The following is a 24645-nucleotide window of genomic DNA, read 5'->3' on the forward strand; positions in this document are numbered from 1 at the left end:
CCCAATGGACTACATGACAAACGTTGCGCATCAATGGGACTTCGATTGATTTTTCTCTTATAACAGCTTAATCAGTTTGATAAGTCAGATTCTAATGCAGGAAACTGGTGTTAGAAAATTTCAGAAACTGCATTGTGGAGGTGCTCATGTAGAGCTGAAATGTTTCTCAAGACAGAAATCAAAATCCTGAAAAGTTATCTTTTGGTACCAACCAACATATGGAAATGATGCTCCCATCATACCAACAAAACCAGGAGAGCTCTGAATCTTAGGATCTAAAATTAGCAAAACTGGGTGTTACTGTTTGCTTCTCCAGTTGATACACCACAAGGATACATAAACTACATTTAATCTTAGCCAAAAGTCTGAGAAACAGCATTCAGATATGTCAACTTACTTTTCCAATGTCTTGAAGAGTTGCAAGCTCTAATATTTGAGAGAGAACATCCAAACCAGATCGCAAGAAACCACCAAACTTTTCATTGTTGTTCTGGAGATCCAGTGTAACCTTACATCCCACAACAAAAAATAAATATTCAAATTGAGAGCACAACTCTATAGGATGCTTAACAAACCTAGCTGAGATTGTAACATTAAACTGATTTACTTGGGAATAATGCCTATTTAACTACTTCTGTGTAGGCATATGCAAAGCTGTACTGTTAAAATGATATCAGAAAAGAACCTGCCACAAAGAAATTCAGCAAGTGACAAGAAAAAAGCAATACAAGCATTACAGTGGTACCTCTCCTCATCCGATGAAAAACTCGCAAGACGAAAGCGTTTTGCGATCACTGTGGTGCCTCGCAAGACAGCTCCTTCTATGGCCGTGCTTCGTAAGACAATTCCCCCCCCCCCGCAAGACCGATGCCTCGCACGTTGAAAATAATTCATTTGTCTTGCAAGGTTTCCCATAGGAATGCATTGCAATGCATTCCTACAGGAAACCGCTTTTCACAAGACAAAAATTTCACAAGACAGTGCTACTCGCAGAACGAATTACTTTCGTCTTGTGAGGCACCACTGTATTTGCTTCATTTCTTTGTATTAGTTTCTGTCAAAGGAAGAAAAGCTAATGAAGAAAATCAAAAGGTGCCCTTTAGTTTAGTTTAGGGCACATTCAAAGCTGCAGAACCACAGGTCAAAGTTAAAGAGTAAAAGGACTGCAAGTTCCATATCTTAAAGTAATCCTATACCTTTAAAAGATGTCTGGAAGGGAAAAATCTACCAGGAATAGCATTCCCTATCACTGCAAACTATAATAAAATTCACACTGCCCAACAATGCATATAAAGGCATTCTCTCCACGGATGGTGAACAGGCCAAAAAAAAAAAAAAAGAACTAACCACACCTACTACCTAGGATAGCTGCCTGAGTAGCTGTTAGGCTGGTGCTCAGGTATGAAACTCATAGGAGACCTATTATCTCTATCTATGGCAAAAGGTCTCCTGTGATAGCACAGATATGTAAGCTTCTAAAAGTGTGGCCAAGTTAAAGATGCATCCAAAAATTCCACTAATAAAGGAAGAAACATTGTTTTCTATTCTGCCGAATTCTGCCCTTGAACTGCAGACTATGCACCTATCAAGGAGATGGGAAAGGAAGAGATAAGAATATTGCTCACTGCGACTTGCATTTCATAGTGTTACTAAATGCAAAATAATAAATGTAAAAAAGATGTCTGGTTTGATTTTATACTGCTACAAGCACTGGAAGATGACAATATTATACACATGGTGTTTATCTAGGATTCATGGAAGATACATTTCTTTAATATGATCAATGCATATGACAAAAAAAAATCACAATCAGAAACAAAAGCCAGAATCCAGATGATGTAGATTTGTGAATGTTAAGCTGACGGTGTGCACAGATGTGACATTTTATCTTTAATTAAAACTTTCCTATCCCCCTCACCCTCAGGTTCTGAGAATCCCTAAGGATCCCTTATAGAGATGGACATGAACCTTGGTCTAATTCATCGTCATCCTTGCACAGATGTTGTGCTGGCATGGCATGCTCCCGCCTTCCCTGCACACCCGGCCATTCCTTAGGCAACGTACACTTCCTTCCCTGTCTGCCCATCACAACTACTCACTCACCTTTTGCAGTGTCTCTTCCCTCTTCCACCTTCTCCATCAGCCACCCACACAAAGGTAGCACTGCAGAAATCCCTGCCCCAGCTTCTTGTTTGAGTGGGTCATTGATGAAGGAGGCAGAAGAAGGAAGAAACACTGCAAAAGGTGAGTAGGGAACCATGTTGATGGAAGCACATGTCACCCAAGGAATGGGTACAGGGGCACCATGCCTGCAAAACTCCTATGCAAGTAAGGCAACAAATTGGGCTGGACATCTGAACAAAGGTTCATGCCCATTTCTAATCCCTTTTGATCTGGTAAAGCCTTTGGAGGGCTCAAGATGGGAAGATTTTAATGTCTGAAAAACACTGCTGCTGTTCTCACTGCAGACAGTGGGGCTGCTGGTGGTAATTTTGGAACATTAAAGACTCTTCTCATCCCAAGGACTACAAAAGTTTCTCCAGCCAAAAGGGAAGTCTAGGCAGCCTCAGAATTTGAGCAGGGGGATTAAGGGACTTTAAAGATAAAAGGCTGTGGTTGATGACAACAGACCAAAGTACACATAGCTGTGCCAACAGGATTTCAGCCATTGGGCCCATTTATCAGATAGAAAGTTCATATCACACCTATTCATGTATTTGTGTACTTGCATGTAAGGCTCAAGCTGGGGACAGAGAGACAGGACATAAATGAGCCTACTTGGAGCATACATACAGATCAGCAACATTGCAATGTTAAGAGGCCAATGTTTTCTTGCCATTACAAACCGCTTATGACAACTTGCCTTTTCAGCATTTCCAGTCACAGGACTTCTGTAGCAGCATTAAACTGAACTGAACTTAAAAGATGCAGAAGTCAGTGACTAAAATTATGACTGGACTGGGGCACCTCCCTTATGAGGAAAGGCTACAGCATTTGGGGCTCTTTAGTCTAGAGAAAAGGCCCCTAAGGGGGGGGGGGCATGATTGAGACATATAAACTTATGCACGGGATAGTTAAAGTGGAAAAAAAGGGAAACCCTTATTTTCTTCTCACGCAATACAAGAACCAGGGGACATAAACTCAGCATGTTGTTAGTCTGTGGAACCCCTTGCCACAGGATGTGGTGATCATCTGGCCTAGATGGCTTTAAAAGGGGGTTGGACAGATTCCTGGAGGAAAAGTCCATCGCAGGTTACAAGCCATGAGCGGGATGTATAATCTCCAGGCTTAAAAGGAAGGTACCTCAAAATGCCAGATGCAGGGGAGGGGTATCAGGAGAAAGGTATCTAGTTGTCTTGTGTGCTCCCAGAGGCATCTGGTGGGGCCACTGTGGGATACAGGAAGCGAGACTAGATGGGCCCTTGGCCTGATCCAGCAGGGCTCTTCTTATATTCTTATGAACAGAGTCCTCTACAGTCTAGCATACTGAATAGACAAAATTCTATCATATTACATCAATACTATGTTGCCTATTAGTGTCTTTGGCAAGATAATTCTTTAACTGGGATACCTAGAGTGGTGGAGTGCAACAGACCCCAACCTTTTTGTACAAAAGGCGGCACAGCGCTTGTCTGGGTGCGTTTGTGCTCATGCACATACACAAACGGCGGCGCAGCGCTCGCACGGGCACACTGGAATGCATGTGCAAACGGGCTGTGTGGGGGTGAGTGCATGCGGGGGTGGGGTGGGAGGTCTGTCTCGGTGGCCCAGTCCAGCTCAGGCCACAGACCAGCACCGGGCCGCAGGTCTGGTGTAGAGGACAGAGTGACGGAACCAGGACTCAGGAGGACTGGATTTGAATCCCCAATCAGCCATGGAAGCTCCCTGGAGGTGTGGAAATGGTAAAAACACTCTTTACATAACTCACTTACCCTGAAAACCCTATTAGGGTTGCTATAAGTTGGTTCAAAATGACAAAATTCTTTGTCAATTACAATAAAGTTTGGAATACTGGGTGAACTACAGTAAGCCCAGGGAAGTAACAGAACTTACAGAGAAGATGATACCCCAAATCCCCACTGCTTCAATAGTTCAACTCTAGTTGTCACTTATTATGCTAACTATTAAGACTTCTGCCATTGGGCTTTATTTCAAAAACTTGCAAAACTCTGTAAGTAACTTAGTATGCTTCATTTACACATTTTGCACATCCAATACATAAATGTTTAAAATGAGTTCAAGTAACAAAGCATAATAACATTTTCATTTGATATTCAATCCCAATGTAGAACATATAAAGCGAAGAAACATGATCTACAATATGAACAAACTATTAATCTCAGAGCGTTTGAAACTGAGCAGAGGAAAAGGCAATACCTTATAGTTGGCATGAGTTGCTTTCAAAACATCATATAGCTTCAGATATGAAGGGAGGTGATAGAAGTTGCCCAGTGATGATGATTTACTTGGTGGAGCAGGACCCGAAGCATCAATTTGCCTAGGTGCTTATTAATTAAGACGAAAAAAACTATTATAGTAGCATTCATCTCTTAGAACTATCCTACATTAACTTAACATAACTTTATCTAGGTAAAGGTAAACGTTCCCCTTGACATTTAGTCCAGTCGTGTCTGACTCTAGGGGGTGGTGCTCATCCCCGTTTCCAAGCCGTAGAGTTAGAATTTGTCCATAGACAGCTTCCATGGTTATGTGGCTAGCGCCACTAGACACGGAACACCGTTACCTTTCCACTGTGGGGTACCTATTTACTCGCATTTTTACATGCTTTCGAACTGCTAGGTTGGCAGGAGCTGGGGCAAGCAATGGGAGCTGGGACAAGCAATGGATTCGATCTTACGACCGCTGGTCTTCCGACCTTGCAGCACAGAGACTTCTGCAGTTTAACCCACAGCGCCACCACATCCCTATAACTTTATCCACTTCTGTACAACTCTATGGATACAAATGTGACCTGCGGTAGAATGCTGCAGAATTGAGTGTTCTTATGTAGGATTCTAGATGCTCTCAATCGATTTCCCTTCCTCTCGAAGTGAGCCAGCTTTTCATACTGACTGACATACACAGTCAATGATGGGTGGGGTGGGGAGTTCCAGATGAAAGATACTACCACCCTCACAAAGATTGTTCCTGCTTCTACAAACCTTTTTTTTTTTTTGGTTTGGACAGATAAACATTACTTAAAATGCAGCACTCCTGAAGGAACCCAATACCCTTGATCCATTCCAATCCAAGTTTAAGCCACATCACAGTACAAGGCATCATTGGTCGCCCTGCATGATGACCTTTTGAGGGAGGCTGACAGGTGCAAGGTGTCCTTTTCAACATTCTGACAACAGTATCCTCCTTGCTTTGTTTTGGCTCTGACACTTTCTCGGGGACCGCCCCCAGAGAATGCAATTAGGGGAGATGGTTTCCACCCCTTGGGTCATCAACTGTGGAGTGCTTCATCTCCCCACTGCTGTTTAACATCTACATGAGACCATTGGGAGAGGCCATCCAGAGATGCGGAGTGACGAGTCATCAACATCCAAATGATACACAACTCTATCTGTCCTTCCACTCTTCTGCAGTGGATGCTATCTGTATGTTGTGCTGAGTTGGATGAGGGATAATAAACTAAGACTGAATCTAGACAAGACGGAGGTCCTGTGGTTTGGAGAGCTCTCTCTTTTGCTGTGGTTCTTCGAGTGGACATCTGTGATCCACAGTCTGGGTGATCCACACCTGCATGGAGCCTTATCAGAAAGTTCTAGAGCTTCTGCGGTAGCAAAAAACACATTAGAATACGGCCCTGCCCCTTATAAGTACCTTGGCACCAAGTAAGTAGTTCAGTTGTGTCAGCCACCACTATATTAAGCAGAATGGCGTGTGACAGTGGGAAGGACGGGTGGGATGTGTGAATCACAGAGGTCCACTCGAAGAACTACAATTACAGGTGGGTAACCTGTCGTTCTTCTTCATGGCCTCTGTGAATCACACTCTGTGTGACTAAAAAGCTGTCTTACCCGGAGGCAGAGTGTCACACTAAAGTAGAGGCTAGAAAGATCAAGTCTATAATGCCGAATGAAAGTGAACAGCTGTGCCCAGGTGGCAAAGGCGCAGACTCTGGAAGAGGTACGCCATGTAGGAATGCTGAAGGTGATTCACGCTGGTGGAGTGAGGGCGAATCACCTTCGGTACTGGTTTCCGTGCCAGTTGATATGCGAGATGAATGGTTGAAGCGACCCATCTAGATATAGTTTGAGACATCACTGACGAGTTTTGGTAGGTGGATGGTGACTTATGAAAAGGTGAGGTGAGCATCTGAAAGATTGGGTGTGCTGGATGTAAAAGGCAAGGGCTTGTCTAATGTCCAGAGTATGGAGGATCTTTTCTTGAGCTGACAACGGTGATGGAAAGAAGGAAGGAAAGATAAGCGGCTGGGAGAGATGGAATTTCTTTCTTGAGGAGGACAGAAATATCCATGGATAGTTTCACCTTGTCTGGATAAAAATTGTGAATAAAGATAGTCATAACGTAAGGCTGCTAAGTCACTAGCTCATCGAGCTGAGGTGATAGCAACGAGGAAAACTGTTTTAAAGGTAAGTAGTCCTATATCAGTTGAAGCTAAAAGTTCGAAAGGAGCTTTAGTAAGTTGTTGTAGTACCAACATTAACGACCATTACGGGGAAGGTGGACACGTATCTGGGTACATATGAGATAAACATTTAAGAAAATGTTTTAATGTTGGATGTTTGAAGAAATCAGCTGCTGGAGAGTTGGAAGGCTGATAAACTATGGCAGAGAGGTAAACTCTCAAAGAAGAGAGGGAAAGGCCAGTAGACTTCAGATGAAGCAAAAAACGTAGAACAATGGCAAGTGATGGGTTGATAGAAGGCAATGAGAAAGCTTCGGTGAAAGATTTGAATTTGTTCCATTTAAACAGGAAAGCCTTCCTAGTGGAGGGCTTTTTCGCTTGAAGGAGAACGCCCATTAGCCAGGCGGAATCCTCCATGCTGCCAGGTGCAGAACAGGTAAGTCTGGGTGAAGTACTTGGGCATTGTTCTGCATGAGGAGGTGAGGCAGGTGAGGGAGGTGGTGAGTGTCTGATGAGAGATTGTGAAGGACTGGGAACTAGGGTTGTCTCCGCCACCAAAGGGCTATAACATCGGGTTTGTCTTGTAGGCGAACTACGACCTTGTGGAGGAGCGGGAAAAGCAGAAAAAAGTAAATGAGGGTCTTGGGCCATCGGCCGATGAATGCATCTCCTTGAGAGCACTTGCCAATGCCAGCTCGGGAGCTGATTCACACGGGAGGCAAAGAGACTGGGAGTTGGTTTGCCCCATTGCTCGCAAAGACAAAGAAAAACTGATTGGTCCAACTCCCACTCGTGAGCTTGAGAATTTGTGCGGCTGAGTAGATCTTGGTCATGGGAGCATCAAACGTGATGTTTGGGTTTGTTGTCATTTCGCCTAGTAATGGACTGCTGTCAGGGTTTATTTGATTTTTGAAGTAGGGTGTATAAGAAGTTTGTCTTGGAGGGTCACGTTGGAATTTCTAATATGAGTTGTATGGTCTTTTCCATTGATTTTGTTGGGGGCGTTGTTGGTAAGATGGATAAACTCCCCAACGCCTAGTTGCTGATCTTTTCTTTTGCACATTTTCCAAAATATCATCAGTTTCAGTATTAAAGAGGCCTGCCCCATCAAATGGAAGGTCTTCCTCAGTCAAACTAGCTGTCCTTAGCCTAGAAAAATGTTGCAGGGCTACTGAAGTGGCCATGGACTTTGTTATGGTGTCTACCGTGTGCCTAGCAGAAAGCATCTGTTGCTTGGCAATGAAAAGGCCCTCATGTTTGAAGGTTTGGGCAAGTACCGTATCTTCTGGTAAAGGTTCGACAGAGGATGACATTGTCCCAGAGGAAATGTTGATATGCACCCATGGCTCCTTGATAGTTAGCGACATGCATGGTGAATGCTACTGATGAATAAAGCCATCTACCTATTGAACTGATCCTCCTACTGTCCTTATTTGGTGGTATGAGAGTCTGTCGATGTCAGAATCTGGATTGTGAGGCTTCAACAAATATAGAGTTTGGAGCTGGCTGTTTTTGAAGGAATAAAGCTTCAGGGTCATGGACTCTGTAAAGGTTATCGATTCGTTTTGACATTGTATGGGAAGAGGCTGGTTTTGTCCAGGATCATTGAGCAGTGCTAAGTAGAGATGGTAGCATTGAGGTATGTACCGGAGTAGTTGTATCATTAGAAATTGGATCGTATAGATCACTGGTTCTTAACCTTGGGTTACTCAGGAGTTTTGGACTGCAACTCCCAGAAGCCTTCACCACCAACTGTGCTGGCTGGGGTTTCTGGGAGTTGCAGTTCAAAAGCATCAGAGTAACAAAGGTTAAGAACCACTGGTATAGATGATCGGCCGATTCTGTCGAAGGGCGGTGGATTTGGCGATCAAGAGACTTAGCCATATCGATCATGAGTTGGGCGTAAGTTTGGAAATCTTCTGCCGGCGATGGTGGATCGGCATCGACAAGATCGGATTCTGGAGAAGTAAGTAATACTGACGGCGTTTGAGGTCTGGATCCATGACTGGAATATTCAGGGTCGCGTCAGGAGTTGACGGATTGTCAATTGACTTCGATGTCAAGAGGTTGAATGTCATAGTACTGACATTTGCGACATGGACATTGTCTGATATGGCTGAATGTCAGTGTCGAACTCGGGGTCATAGTGATGTTGAGTCTGATCATTTGGTTCTATTGACCGACTGAAATGGTGCGTTGGCAGGGGGACAGAACTAGTGTCCATGAACCAGGATGGATATCAAGGATCATCGATATCAGAGCCTGTGTCTCAGAGATGACGAAACAGAGGTTGTTGATGAGTTGGTAAAGCAATGGAGTATATAGACACTGGAGATGCTGAGCAAGAGGAACGTTTTCCCTCATCAGGGTTAACAGGAAAGTAGTGGGAGGCTGCAACTGTAAGAGCCTCACGTGTAGAAGAATGTTGCTCAACCATTCTGCGTCTTTTAGGCACCAGGTAGGGAGCAGATTGAAGTCCATGTTGGTCATGGTGATATGGCCATTTCGACACCAATGGCTGTTGAGATTGAGGCCCGCTGTGGGAAGATACAGCAAATTGGATAGAGCAACTGGCTGATTGGCGGTTGCGGTTTATCCAGTCGAGCATTGGTCGGGGCAAATGGCAACCCGATGAGAGTCTGAACCACACGTGATGGAATAGACGGCTCCAGGGATTGTTGGGGCCGATGTCTCTGAGGAGGCCATGGTGGACGATCAGATGTCACAGAATAAGGTATGGTCTCCAGTTGTACAGAGTTGGCTATCGGGTGAAGCAACTACAGAAGGGTTGCTCGAAGGAAGTGTTGAGGACTGGGAGGAGAAGTTGTTAAATGATCAACTCTGTCATCCCATTCTGGTGATTGAGAATAGGGTTGGTGAGACAGGATTCCGTCATCGTCAGAAGGCGAACCGACAGAGATTGATCACAAATTTGTTGGTGGTGAGAAATGACTGTAGACTTAGATTTATGTTGTTTGGATTTTTTAGGTGGAGAAGGCTCTGGTACCGAAGAGGCTTCAGTGAACATTTGGCATATAACAGAGGGCTTCAATATTGAAGATTTCTGTATTGAGCATTTCAACTTCGGGTTTTGGAGGTTTTAGATGAAGTGGATGGAGTGTCGGAACGGGATGGTGTGGTCGATGGACGTTGTTTTGAGTCCTTGAAAAGAGCCTTTTCCATCGCTTTGGTCTGAGAGGTGGCCTTCCAGGGAGGTTGGGCCATTTTAGTTGGTTGAAGGGATTGTTCCCAAAGACAGAATTTTAACCTCAAGAGGCGAGAATAGAGAACTCAGTGCTTAAAGTTATCACAATGCTGGCAGGAGGACGTTTGGTGTGTCTCTCCCAAGCAAAAAGGACACTTAGCGTGGCCATCAGAGAATGGTATTTTGTTATCATAGACCATGCAGTGTTTAAATGAGCCCAAAGGGGCCATGAATAGGAGAAAAACAATTTGGAGGGAAAAAAACGATGATGGGGGGTGCTCCGGCTGGAGGCCGAGCGGGGGGGGGGATATCTCTGAGATGATAAATCCAATGCATTCTAATTGTAAAGGAAAAAATTAAACGAAAAGGAATCAAGAATAAACTCTCCCTTTTACTACAGAAGCAGAACTATGAGGCTCTCAATGCGGCGGTTGATGGAAATTGAAAGGAGAGCCTTGGAGCCAAGGTACTTATAGGGGAAGGGGCCTATTCTAATTTTTTTTTCCTACTGCAGAATCTCCAGAACTTTCTGATGAGGCTCCACACAGGCACAGATCACCCAGAGTGTGAATCACAGAGACCACAAAGAAGAACTGGCACATTCAATGCACAATCAGTGTCCATGGTCCAATCCACCTACTTCCATCTTAGACGGACAGTACAGCTGTACCCTTATCGGGACACTCAGTCCCTCCCCATGCTGGTCCATGCACTGGAAGTCTCAAAAATATACTATTGTATATACTATACTAGGAAGATTAGATTCCCTACAACTCCTGTAAGTGCTTTTGTTCTTTCTTAAATCGGGTCAGACTTGGGAGAAAGAGTGTTCAGCTGCCCTAGGGTTAAATTAATGGACCCAGTTTTGCCTGGTAAAGGAGCTGATCATTCCGGACCCTCTCTGTCTCGTGTAAAAGCAGTTTCTTAGGAAACCTGGCTTTTACGACACATAGTAGTTGTGTTGTCTGTGACTACTTGTACTATTTTGCCTGACAGAAGAGGTTGGAATGTTTTGAAGGCCTTGAAAATCACTAAGAGTTTCAGCTCATTTAAGAGTAGAAGGGACACCTCTAGTGTCTATGTGTCATGAATCTGGCAAGAGTGGCATAGTGCCCCCCAGCTGAGAAGGCTGGTGTTCATAATAATATGAAAAGAAGGGATCAAGGGCCAGAAGAGTCTGCCCATGAAAATGTTCAGCAAATTAGCCCAGTGCAGCTGTGCATTGAGCTCCAGAGTGACTTTGAGGAGTTGGGGGGTGGCGACCCCACAGGGGGTCAAAGAGCGAGCGATACCATGACTGTAGAGATCACATTGCATGCATGTGAGATTACTGAGACTGTCAAGACTATGAGGCCCAGCAGCTGTTGGACCTTGTTAGCTGAGACCATTGTTCCTGGGAGAACAAACAAATCATACAATGGATGTCAAGGTGGCGGGAGGGAGGAGCGTATGCTCTGGCAATGATGAACTTCAAGACTGGCCCAATATAACCTAGAAATTGGCAAGGGGCCAGATAGACTTATCAAAGTTCACTTGTAGGCCGACATCCTCAAGGAGAGACAAAGTAGTCGTCCTTACATGATCCTGTGCCAGCCTCTCGGAGTCAGCCACTACCAGTCTGTCATCCATGTATGGGTGAAACAGAACTCATTATGCAAATATACCACCACAGGAGCCATGCACTTGGTGAAAAGCTACAGAGCTGTGACCAGTGCAAAGAGGAGTCTTGAACTGATAAATTGAGTGGCCAATCGCAAAGCTAAGGAAGCAGTGATGGTCTTGCCTGATGGAAATATGAAAATATACATCCTTGAGGTCTATGACTGTAGCGAACAGCCCTGACCCCACCTGTCCGTCACTGCGGAACCTTGACACAGGAGCCAATGAGTGAACGGAAGGCAGAGCCAAGGGGGGAGTGGAGCAGAATAAAAAGACTGGTGGATGAAGTCTGAGGGGGAGAGAGACTGTGTGTAACTTAAAAGTGATCTAAGAGTAAGTTAGAAATCTATAAGAGCCGAGATTAAAGCAGAGTGTTAAAGGAGTTTTGGTTATATATCCTATCTGATTCATATATAAGTGATTGGCAGCCTGTGATTCATCCTATGAATACTGTATATATTGATTATTAACTTCCCTGATCAAATAAAAGATTTAAGTTTTGACAGCACACATGTCTCCATACTCAATTGATATTAAAGCATTAATATCTGGTGGCAGCGAAGAAGAAGAGCAAGATCCTTGTGAAGGCCAGGGGGATAAGATCTTCAGAGGAAATTGTGACAACCACAAACCAATCCCTATGGCAGAGTAGCAGGATGACCATTTCTAGAGTTGCCATGCAGAATTTCTTGGCAAGGATGAATCTGTTGACTCCCTGAAGGTCAAGAATTAGTCTGAGGCCACCATTCCTCTTCGGAACCATGAAGTACCATGAATAATGGCGCTCTGAGATAAGATGGTCTGGAACCAGTTGGATTGTGCCCTTGTGTAGAAGGGAAATGACCTCTTATTCCAGAATAGGTGAAGGAGGGGTTGAACACTGGTGGGAGGGAAAGAAGCTCTATGGCATAACTGGAGCGGATAATGAATAGAACCCACTTGTCCAAAGTTATATGGGACCATGTTGGAAAAAAGGCAACCAGGAGAGGTGAGGAGGTCAGAGGTGCAAAGAACTGTGTCAGACTGGACTGTAGACATCAAGAGTCAAAGACACTGCTTCAGTATGCAATCAGAACGTTTAGTGCTCAAGGCCAATCTATACTTTTGACATTTGTTCCTCTGAGGATAGTAAGAGGTGGAAGACGTAGACAGTAATGATCTTCGGAACCATGAAGTACCAAGGGACTGGGACACAAGGTCTACAGAAAACCCACCCACACAGACAGGTACCTACACAGAAACTCCAACCACCACCCACGGCAAAAGAGGCATAATCAAAACACTGGTAGACCGTGCAAATCGGAACTGTGAAGCTCAGTTTCTCAACACTGAACTCGACCACCTGAATTGGGCCCTACAGGCAAATGGCTACTCCAAAAATGAAATCACAAGAGCCATCAAACCAAGAAAACAACACCAAACTGAAGAAGAAAAACAGCCACCCACAAACAAAGTATTTCTGCCATACATCAAAGGGGTTACAGACCGCATGGGGAAACTTCTGGAAAAACACAACTTACAAACAGTATTCAAGCCCACCACAAAAATACAACAAATGTTACGGTCAGCAAAGGACAGAAGGGACCCCCTCACCACTGCAGGAGTATACCGGATACCTTGCAGTTGTGGCCAGGTATACATTGGAACCACAAAACGAAGCAGCCACACCAGAATCAAAGAACATGAGAGACACTGCAGACTAAAACAACCAGAAAAATCTGCAGTAGCTGAACATGCCATAAAACAAACTGGACATGAAATTCTATTTCAAAATACTGAAATACTGGACAACACCAGCAATCATTACGTCAGACTGCACAGGGAAGCCACTGAAATCCACAAGCATCAACAAAAATTCAACCGGAAGGAGGAATGTCTGAAACTCAACAAAACCTGGCTCCCAGCTCTCAAAAACACAGAGTGCAAAAGGTCAACAAACTCTATCCAGCCACAAGGTCAGGGGATTACTGCACACAAAAGACCAGCTAATGACACCCATCAACCACAGGGACAGATAATCTCCCCTCCTTATCAAAACAATACATCTACAACAAAACACATTATTCAACCATCTCCTGATTAGGACAATAGCCTACCTCACAAACTAGCCTTCTCACAGCCACAAATACTCCACCCACTCTCAAGCCTACCCAGAGCACAGTTTGCTGTCCTCTGAAGATGCCAACCACAGAGACTGGCGAAACGTTAGGAAGAACCACTTTCAGAACACGGCCAAGAAGCCCGAAAAAACCCACAACAACCATTAGATCCCGGCCATGAAAGCCTTCGCGAATACATTGAACGCCTCTACGGGGAGGTAACAGTCAGACAGACCCGGAGACTGGAAACACTCCGAAGCAAAAGAGCACAACTACTATGTTCCTTAACATTCCTACTATGCTGCAGAGACACAAAGACCATACCAGCATTCCTCAGGACAAAAAGGACCATCCTTTCTCCACAGGCCAGCCGCATCTACGACCATCTGGAACATGCCCTCCTACGGGAAAGAATCCACACAACCCGCAAAAAACTGGACTCCACAGACAAAGAACTACTAGGCCTACACATCACTATCAGCCAAAAAATGAGAAGTCAAGACTGGGACAAGAGTGATACCCTCTCTTACAATAAGATGGAAAAAGAAATGATGAACCACACAGACAGACAAAAACGGAAATTCAACAAATGCCAAACAAGCCAACAGAAACCTACACTAGATACCACGCGCATCATCATCAACCTATCGGGACGCCAACTCTCCCCAGAAGAAACCTCAGTCTTAAGCAAAGGAGGAAATTTTGCAATAACACCCAGCAAAATTCCTGTGGAAGATAGAATTGCCAATGTGGAATCAGCATTATATCATCTTCCAGAAGAAAAAGCAGAGGAAATAAGAGGGGAAGTGACCAGGATCCTACGGAAAGCAAAACCCCCGAAAAGTAACATAACAAGAAAGGTGAGAAATGCCATCAAGTCCCTGAACTCAGACCCAAACATCATCATCCTACCAGCAGACAAAGGCAACGCTACAGTAATCATGGAAACAGAAGAATACAGGGACAAAATCAGAGAACTTCTAGACCCCATCACCTACAGAAAACTGAAACGGGACCCAACTAACAAAATCACAAAACAAACAAACATGCTGATCAGGAGTTCCTCCCTGCACCCCAACGTCCTCCAACGAATTTGCAAGACAGAAGCTCTCCCACCTAGACTATACGGACTCCCCAAAATCCACAAGGACTCTACCCCGCTCAGGCCCATTGTAAGTGCCATCGGCTCCCCAACATATGAATTAGCCAAACACCTAGCAACCCTTCTACAGACCCACATTGGACAAACCTCATCCTACATCAAGGACTCAGGGCATTTCATAAGCAAGATCAGCACCCTAAAACTCAACCCTGGGGATAGACTGGTCAGTTTTGATGTAGTATCCCTGTTCACTAAGGTACCAGTAAAGGACACCCTGATACTCATCCAGCAGATATTCCCAGAAGACATCAAAGCTCTCTTCCAGCACTGCCTTACAACCAGCTATTTCCAGTGGGATAATGAATTGTACGAACAGACAGATGGAGTGGCCATGGACAGCCCTCTCAGGCCGGTTACAGCAAATTTCTACATGGAGCATTTTGAAAAACTTGCCCTGGCTTTGGCACCCCTCACACCCACAGTCTGGTTCCGATATGTGGATGACACCTTTACAATCTGGAGTCACGGTGAAGAAAAATTGGAAGAATTTCTCAACCATCTCAACAGCATCCACCCAAACATACAATTCACCATGGAAAAAGAAAGAGAGGGCCAACTCCCGTTCCTAGATGTCATGGTCCTACGCAAAACTGACCTCCGACTGGGACACAAGGTCTACAGAAAACTCACCCACACAGACAGGTACCTACACAGAAACTCCAACCACCACCCACGGCAAAAAAAGAGGCATAATCAAAACACTGGTAGACCGTGGAAATCGGAACTGTGAAGCTCAGTTTCTCAACACTGAACTCGACCACCTGAATTGGGCCCTACAGGCAAATGGCTACTCCAAAAATGAAATCACAAGAGCCATCAAACCAAGAAAACAACACCAAACTGAAGAAGAAAACCAGCCACCCACAAACAAAGTATTTCTGCCATACATCAAAGGGGTCACAGACCGCATGGGGAAACTTCTGGAAAAACACAACTTACAAACAGTATTCCAGGCCTCCACAAAAATACAACAAATGTTACGGTCAGCAAAGGACAGAAGGGACCCCCTCACCACTGCAGGAGTATACCGGAGTTGTGGCCAGGTATACATTGGAACCACAAAACGAAGCAGCCACACCAGAATCAAAGAACATGAGAGACACTGCAGACTAAAACAACCAGAAAAATCTGCAGTAGCTGAACATGCCATAAAACAAACTGGACATGAAATTCTATTTCAAAATACTGAAATACTGGACAACACCAGCAATCATTACGTCAGACTGCACAGGGAAGCCATTGAAATCCACAAGCATCAACAAAACTTCAACCGGAAGGAGGAATGTCTGAAACTCAACAAAACCTGGCTCCCAGCTCTCAAAAACACAGAGTGCAAAAGGTCAACGAACTCTACCCAGCCACAAGGTCAGGGGATTACTGCACACAAAAGACCAGCTAATGACACCCATCAACCACAGGGACAGATAATCTCCCCTCCTTATCAAAACAATACATCCACAACAAAACACATTATTCAACCATCTCCTGATTAGGACAATAGCCTACCTCACAAACTAGCCTTCTCACAGCCACAAATACTCCACCCACTCTCAAGCCTACCCAGAGCACAGTTTGCTGTCCTCTGAAGATGCCAGCCACAGAGACTGGCGAAACGTTAGGAAGAACCACTTTCAGAACACGGCCAAGAAGCCCGAAAAACCCACAACAACCATTAGATCCCGGCCGTGAAAGCCTTCGCGAACACAGTAATGATCTTTGTCTGCCATGGGATTTTTGTGGAGACGGTGCAGATGAACGCCTTCTCCACAAAGGGCAGTAAGAGCATTGTTGCTGTTGGTAAACACCAAGCCTCTTCACAGCCAAGTGTTTCTTCTGGAGATCATCTATTATGCCATCAGTTTTGGTATGGAACAGACCATCCCCATCAAAGGGGAGATCATCAATCTCGCAACAGACATCATCTGCAAAACCAGCCAAATGAAGCCGAGCATGTCATCTGACGGTGCTCATGGTTGCAATAGCCTTGGCTACGCAGTCCATGACATGATAGGCTGAGCGCATTTGCTGTGCTGCTACTGACATAGCTTCTTGGCATACCGCTGTTGCGTCTGCCCTGGCTGCCTCCAGTAGGCCATCCAAATGCATCTGAAGCTTGTTTAGCAACACCTGCTGATAGAAACTCAGCACTCCCCCCCCCCGGTATTTTGCCACCCGAATTGCCAGCAAAGCCATAAAATGTAGTCACCTGACCACTCCATCAAGAGCCTTCTTTGCTCTGTGGAACATGGACCTGCCTGCCTTTCGAGTGAATCTGGGAGGTCGCTACAATAACCAAATTTGAATGGGGAATCTTGAATAGAAAGGCAGCCCCCTCACCCTATAAAATTCTCAACTCTCTTGCGCATGGGCACTGACGAGATGGGCTTTTTCCAGGCATCCTTTGCCAAAGCCAGTAGAGACAGAACCATATTTATTTATTTTATTTATTTATTGCATTTATACCCCGCCTATCTAGTTGAACGACCATTCTAGGTGGCTACCATCCCTATATGAATTGGGGAGGAGGCACTGGAAGTAATCTGATCATAGAGATGATCCAAGTGCTGAGGAGAGAGTCTGTGTGTAGAAATGTTAAGGGAGTTGGTTATATCCAGCACAAAGTTGAAACAGACCTTTACATTTCCAAAGGAGATGGTGGATTTATGTCTTCCACCTCCGTATCCAAGGTGGTGATCATGGCTGACTGAGGCGCTGATTCCAAATCCGAAAGGAGGAATGAATCCAAGAATGAAGAAGAAGCCAAGGATTGGTGAGACTCTAGCATTTCTGATGGAGACGGACACTGCTGATGGAGGGGTTGAAGCATCTTCGGATCTGGGGCTTGTCCTTGCTGGCGATAATCAGATCTGACAACAGCGGAGGTAGAACAGGGTGGCTGCTAAATCAGAATCTGCTATTGTTGGGAGAATCCAAAGGCCATTTAACTTGAGGGGGAAGTCTGGTGGCAATGGTCTACCTCAACAGCAGTTGGGGTAGGGTAGTGCACTTGCTGGGTTGGGGCACATTGATGCTGAGCAAGATTGGGAACAGCAAGAACCAAAGGAGGTTTCCAATTATGAAGGCCAGGATTGGCAAGAGCTGGAATGGAACAGTGAACCGGGAGCAGGGAGTTAGCATAATCATACCTACATTATTTCTGGGCATACCTCAATGTTGAGTGAGACCGGGCAGGCACAATTGTTACTGAATGTAAGAAGGGAGTGGTCTCTTGTTGCTGAGCTCAAATCCAAGAAGCCAAAAGAAGACCGGTCACTGGTTGAGAAAATGATGCCGGCACTGAAAGAGAAGGCACATGTGTCTGGCTGGGTGCCACAGGAGGCGGTTGTGCATAGAGAGTGGCAGGAGCCACAGACACTCCCTGAATCATTGGAGCCGACACAGATGAGGGAGCACTGGAAGGCATCCCCTGCAAATAATGCATGGGAGAATACCATGGTGGTTACAAATAGACTCCTGGCTGTTCTTGACGAGACACTTGGAGGTAAGATATAGGAAAATATTGTGTTGGCTATTTGAGTAGAAGTGGACAGAGACATCAACTGCAATCCTTGAACTTGGAGAAAGGCAGCCGAAAATCCATTTGGGAGCTGGAGCAGTCAGATTCGGAGGCTGAAATTGGGAGGTAAGTGCCCCAAGTGATAGGAGCGAACCTGTCAGGGCAGTTGGATTTGAAGTCTGAAGCTGGAAAAGCAATGCAGACAGAAAAAAAGCTGTCAGAGTGGTCAGATACAAATCTTGAAGCTGAGAAGGAGCCCCAAACTCTGCAGCTAGAACCAAGGTCCTCAAACTTTGAGTGACAGGTAAAGGACACTGGAAAACATCAGTTACAGTAGAAGTTGACGGAAGGGATAGTAGCTAGAGGGGACCTCCTTGAAAAGATCTAAAATCCAAGAGATGAGGTACTGGTGGAGATGGAGAGCAGCAGCTTGAATGCAAAGGCAGTGATTGAGAATGCTGAAGTGGCGAGAGACCTCCCAACAGATCTGGCAGGTTTTTGACCAGGCTGGGCTGGTGTGTTCCTCCCAGGCAATAAAGACACTGGGACTGCCCGTCCAAGAGATGAATCTTCCTGCCACAAGTCGTACTCTTCTTGAAAGGGCCCCCTGAGGCCATTAAAGGAGAAAGGAAAGTGGGGGGGGGAGAGATCTAACAAAACAAAAAGTAAAAGGTCCTACCCAAATAATGTGGAAAATATACAGTGGTGCCTCACAAGATGAATGCCTCACCTGATGAAAAACTCGCAAGACAAGAGCGTTTTGCAATTGTTGTGGTGACTCGCAAGACAGTTTTTTCTATGGCCTGCTTCACAAGACGATTTTTTTCCCCGCAAGAGCGATGCCTCGCAAGACGAAAATAATTCATTCTTCTTGCAGGGTTTCCCATAGAAATGCATTACAATGCATTCCTATGGGAAACCGCGCTTTCACAAGATGAAAATTTTGCAATACGACGCTACTCACAGAACGAATTACTTTCGTCTTGCGAGGCACCACTGTAGTCTCTCAACAGAAAGAACATGCAAAGGAAAGCCGCAAAGAGACAAACAGTAAGCTCAAGAGTGTTCCTAGTTTCCATGGTGGTAGCCAAGAGGAACTGCGGGTCAGGAATTTGTACACCAATAAATGCACACTGCGAGGGGAATGAGAATAACCGTTTATTTTTAAGTTCTAGAATGTTCAGAAAATGTGTGCTACAGAACCTATGTGTGTGATTCATGGAGGCCACGAAGAAACACATATTACCCATCAATGAATGATAAAACAATCTTACTACTTTTAATATGCATGGAAATGTATTTAACTGTCACCAATTACAAACGGATTGGGGGGAGGACATACAATCAGCTTACATTAATGTATATACCAATGGTTCCCAACCTTTTTCAAATCATGAATCCCTTTTATTATAGCCAAGTAACCTGTGACCACCCCATCATATTTGCATAAAAAAGCATTTTTAATGGGGTAAAGTCATCCCTTCTCAAAAAGAAGAGGCTTCTTTCTCCTCAAACGAGCTTGTTTTTCATATATACACATATGCATAACTTTAATATCCCAATCCAAAAGGTCATGGTAGAAATTATTTAGCAATAGCTACAACACATATAAGACAAACCCTCAGAAAACACTTGGGGATCATGATCCCCAGGTTGGGAAACACTGCCATATGCCTAGTCCTTATGTACATGCATAGCTGATCTGTCTTGTAGAATTCCACACTGATACGATTTTAACATCCAATAAAAAATGGACGACATTAGAAATTAAATGGATCCCACAGTGCAATACAACTGACTACCCACTGCACAGATGGAAAAAATTCCTACCTGGACTATTCTCACTTGTCTTCTTAGGGCTCATTGGTACAGATGTCTGTTCTGCTATTTCTTTTTCTTTTCCTTTTCGCCGAATTGGACTCAGGGAAGGTGGATTTGTTAGAGATGGCAACGTTGCCTTGAAAAATAGTAGCCATTATTAGTTAAGGTAAAGGAAAAGTAAAGGTCAATCATACTCATCACAGCAATAAACCATACATATTAATACAATATTGCAAGACAATTAAGATCACTTATCAATCTAATTCTGACAGCATTACAAACAGGTATAACTAAAAAAACAGCAAAATCTTTAAAGCTTTTTCTTAGTGTAAGTCTAGAAAAGTTAGGTTATAAGAATTAATGAATCACTTCTGCATCTGACTAAATGTTTTTATTCAAACAAGTGAAATCGGTGTAATACTATTAATTAAAAACAAATGAAATGTCACATGTTTCTTGAGATATTTGATCTGGCTATGGTGACACATCCCTTAGTTACATCTTGCCTGGATCACCATAATGCACTCCACGTGATGCTGCCACTGGAAAATGTTCAGAATTTAACTAGTCAGAATGCTGCAATCAGGCTGCTGACTGGAACATGAGTTTATGCAAAGCATATAACTCTCTTATTAAACCAGCTTCACCAGCTGTTGGTCCCTTTCTGGGTCCAACTTAACCAGCTGATGATGATCTAAAAAGCTCTATATGGCTTGCGTCCAGCTATCCGAAGAACTGTATTTTCCAATACAGTGGTGCCTCGCACAGCGAGGTTAATTCGTTCCGGATTAACCCTTGCTGTGTGAAAACATCGTTGAACGGGGCAGGAAAAGCCATTGTTTAATGCGTTCCAATTGGGCCGAATACTCACCATTCAGCGATGCTTCCCTATGGCCGGCAGCCATTTTCGCGCCCTCTCCTCGCTTAATGAGGGCGCAAAAACGCTGCACGCGGCCATTTTGGGGCTTCCGGCGGCCATTTTGTAGCCGCGGAACAGCTGATCGGCGGGTCGCTTACCGACCTTCGCTCTGCGATTTTCGCCCATTGGGGCCGTCGCTCTGCGATCGCATTAGCGATCGAAAAAACGTCCCCGTAGAGCGAATTCATCACTCTACAGGGCGCTCGTTCTGCGAGGCACCACTGTATTAGCCTCCCACACTAATAGATCTTCCAAAGAGGCCCTTATCTCAGTCCCACTACTCTCATAGACTCAAACACCTTTCTTTTCAGCTAAGCTTTGAAATGATTTGAAAAAAAATATTATTAAGATGTGAATATGGTAATTTTTAATAGTGTTACCTGTTTAATTGTTTATTATCACTGTATCCCACTGTTTTAGTTCTATGAGTATTATACTTTAATTAATGGTAAGATACCCTGAGTGCCTCCTCTAAAGAAAGACAACACATAAATTAAGTAATAAATAAACATGCTAATTTCATTTCACAATTTTGAAATAGAAGAATGGTATTTGTGCACTATACCAAACACATTTTTTTCAATTTTCTGAAGTGTCATTAGACTGCTGTTTTTACTGCAACAAACCAACTCAGTTAACTAACCCCTTGCCCATTTGGAACTTACTAGTTTATGATTTGTCAGTGGGTTTTTTAAAGACTGTTTAAAATGCTTAAAAGTACTGTACCTTTATTGTTGGGCCAGGAACTACATCATCCAGTACATGAGCACAGATATTAATGATCTTCAGCAAATGAGAAAAAATTTGCTCTACTAAAAGAACAAGAGTTCTGTCAGCTAGAGCTGGCCAAGGCTCCTCCTGCTTAGCAGCACCAAGATTGGCATCATCTTCATTAGTCCATGGATTTTTCAATGATTTTGAAGCACTAGCTAAATGATAACAAATTTATTTTTAACAATAATTTACATTCAACAAGATAATGCATTATTCAATATGCACAAAATTGCAAAGCAAATAAAATCTGCTAGAGATTGATTCTAAACCTCCTCCCGTGGACACTGAAAACCCTGGATAATAGTGAACGCTATATGTCCCACTCCTCACTTGCAAAAAGCTATTTTAAAAAATCAACTCAAAATTAGAAAATAAAATCCACTTTAATGTTTTTTATTTTATTAAAGAATATAAAGCAGAAAAAATACAAAACAAACAACAACAAAATAAACGAATTAGTGCATACACAGAACAAGTTGAACTATTCAATTATACATTAGTGCCCTCCTACATTGGGACCATTCAAAGACCTGTTGCATCAATTTTTGAAATACGATTGCTGTGACGTTCACCTCTATGAAGCACCTACTTTTTGTGCCCTCACAAAGGTTCCAGTCTTTGTTTCCCTCACTGCCACCAGTGGATTACCTCTATCCACAATATAAAAGACTTTTGTCCAAACACTTGTCTGGTAAATGCAAACAGAACTCATTTATTGAAGTGTAGCAAAGTTAGTAATAATCACAGATGTTCTTCAGTTGTTCATTGTACACAAGCAAATAATTCACAGGTCTCTCTATACAGACTTTCTTCATGCCATATAATTAATTACCACCTTCTCTATTTATCTTAACCAGCTTAGCTCTATTAATATCTGTTCCTTCTCTCTCTGACTCTCTGACTCTTGACTAACTCTCACTGACTCACTCCTGACCTACTTTTGACTGACTGAATCCTCCTCTCAGCCTCCACCTTTTAATCTCTCCCTCGGCTCTGCCTCTCCACTGCATTTGCATAGAACATGAATAATGCATGACTTATTTTGCATAACAAGGGGTGAATGCTACAATTGCCCATTCCCCTTACAAAACTGCATTGATTCTTTTGAAGGTGTGTGAGCCTTCCCTTTAAGCAATACATAATGAAAACTCCACAAATAGCTGTAAAAGTATTCTTATTTGTAAAACGCTTTTTAACCTTAACATGACAAGTTAACTTATAATTAATTGGTATATTCCATCCTTTTTTGTAACAGTCACTTAATGGAAATTCTTGCTTTAATTTCCAATTCTTCAAGGGCAGCGTGAATGTTTTTGACCCCAATGTCAAGATGGGCTACAGAGAACTGATTTTACAACCCTGGGTGCCCAGACATTCTTAGACTACAACTCCCAGAAATCCTGGTCAGCACAGCCAGTGGTGAATGCTTCTGGGAGTTTTAGTCTAAGAACATCTGGGAACCCAAGGTTAGGAATCACTCTTCTACAGGATACCCTCTTGTGGTCATTACTATTTTAAAAAAAACACCAAGCAAGGAACAATACCTGAACCTGACCAATTGACAGGTCTGTTTTTCAACCAGTGATAAGACTGGAGTGTCTCACAAAGCTTGTTCATTTCCCACCTGTATTCTAGATCTTTGCTCATCTTGGCTTTCAGAGTCCACCAGGGATTGAAAGGGAATCCAGATTTTAGAAGTACAGTGGTGCCTCGCTTAGCGAGCGCTCCGTTTAGCGACGAAATCGCTTTGCGACGAACTTTTTGCGATGTTCCCTATAGGGGAATTTTGCTTTACAATGATCGGTTCCCTGCTTCGGGAACTGATCATCGCAAAGCGACCATTTTGCACAGCTGATCGGCGGTTTCAAAATGGCCACTGGGTAAACAAAATGGCCCACTGCTGTTTTCTGGGACGGATTCCTCGCTTAAAAGGCACCGAAAACGGCCGCGCTATGGAGGATCTTCGCTGAACTGTGAGTTTTAAGCCCCTAGGAAGGCATTAATAAGGTTTTAATGCGTTTCTATGGGCTTTTTAATATTGCATAGCGACGTTTTCGTTCAACAGCAATTTTTGCAGAATTAATTAACGTCGCAATGCGAGGCACCACTGTAATAATCAATTTTTCCAGGGAAACAAACTCTAACATTGCCAAATCATGATAATATAATTTGTAATAACTATTGCCCTGTCTAATCTTCCATTTTTGAGCAAACTTGTGGAGTGTGAGGTGACTTTTCAAACAGAAAAAAGCCTTAGAATATACTGATTATCTAAAGCCAAGGACAGACTTGATTTTGGAACTGTAATACACATTTATTCTGGTAGATGACATATACTGGGAAAAGGAGAAGGGAACTGAGTGTTTCCAAATTACAGTCAACCCTCTACTTACGAACGTCCCTACATACGAACTTTTCGATTTATGAACAGCGCTGTTCGAAAAAATTGGCATTGACTTGCGAATGGAGCCTTGACCTATGAACGAGATCGAGGCTCCATTCACAAGTCAATGCCATTTTTTGCGAACGGAGCTGTTTGTGCCTTTGGAGGTCTGAAAGGGCTTCCCCTCCTCTGATGTCGGAGGAAGCAGTTTGAGAGCTCCAAAGGTAAAAAGGCAGGGAGAAAGGACGGGGAATTCAAATTTCCAGCACTTTCTCCCTGCCTTTTTGCCTTCGGAGGTCTCAAACAACTTCCTCCAATGTCGGGGGGAGAGCCCTTTGAAATCTTCGAAGGTGCCGATCACAGTGGCAGGGACCCAGGGAAGTCTCCCAGGGCTTGCCCGCCACCATGGGAGACCTCCCTGGGGGTCCCCACTGCCGCAATCAGCACCTTCGGAGTTCTCAAAGGGCTTCCTCCAATGTCAGGCGGAAAGCCCTTTGAGAGCTCCGAT

At 43.9% G+C, this 24645-nt stretch overlaps 1 protein-coding gene across 3 annotated transcripts in view; it reads right to left on the reverse strand.

Moving 5' to 3' along the window:
• HTT (huntingtin) overlaps positions 1-24645 on the reverse strand; it is a 318202-nt gene that overhangs the window by 176577 nt on the left and 116980 nt on the right. For all 3 annotated transcript variants that reach the window (XM_073000994.2, XM_073000995.2, XM_073000993.2), the window contains 4 exons: positions 21707-21909; positions 20071-20197; positions 4378-4505; positions 398-508 (listed from right to left, as the gene is read on the reverse strand). In XM_073000994.2, the coding sequence (XP_072857095.2) occupies positions 398-508; positions 4378-4505; positions 20071-20197; positions 21707-21909 (569 nt within the window). The remainder of the gene's footprint in view (positions 1-397; positions 509-4377; positions 4506-20070; positions 20198-21706; positions 21910-24645) is intronic.

This window comes from Pogona vitticeps, chromosome 5 (genome assembly GCF_051106095.1).
Source record: "Pogona vitticeps strain Pit_001003342236 chromosome 5, PviZW2.1, whole genome shotgun sequence".
Lineage (NCBI taxonomy): Eukaryota > Metazoa > Chordata > Lepidosauria > Squamata > Agamidae > Pogona > Pogona vitticeps.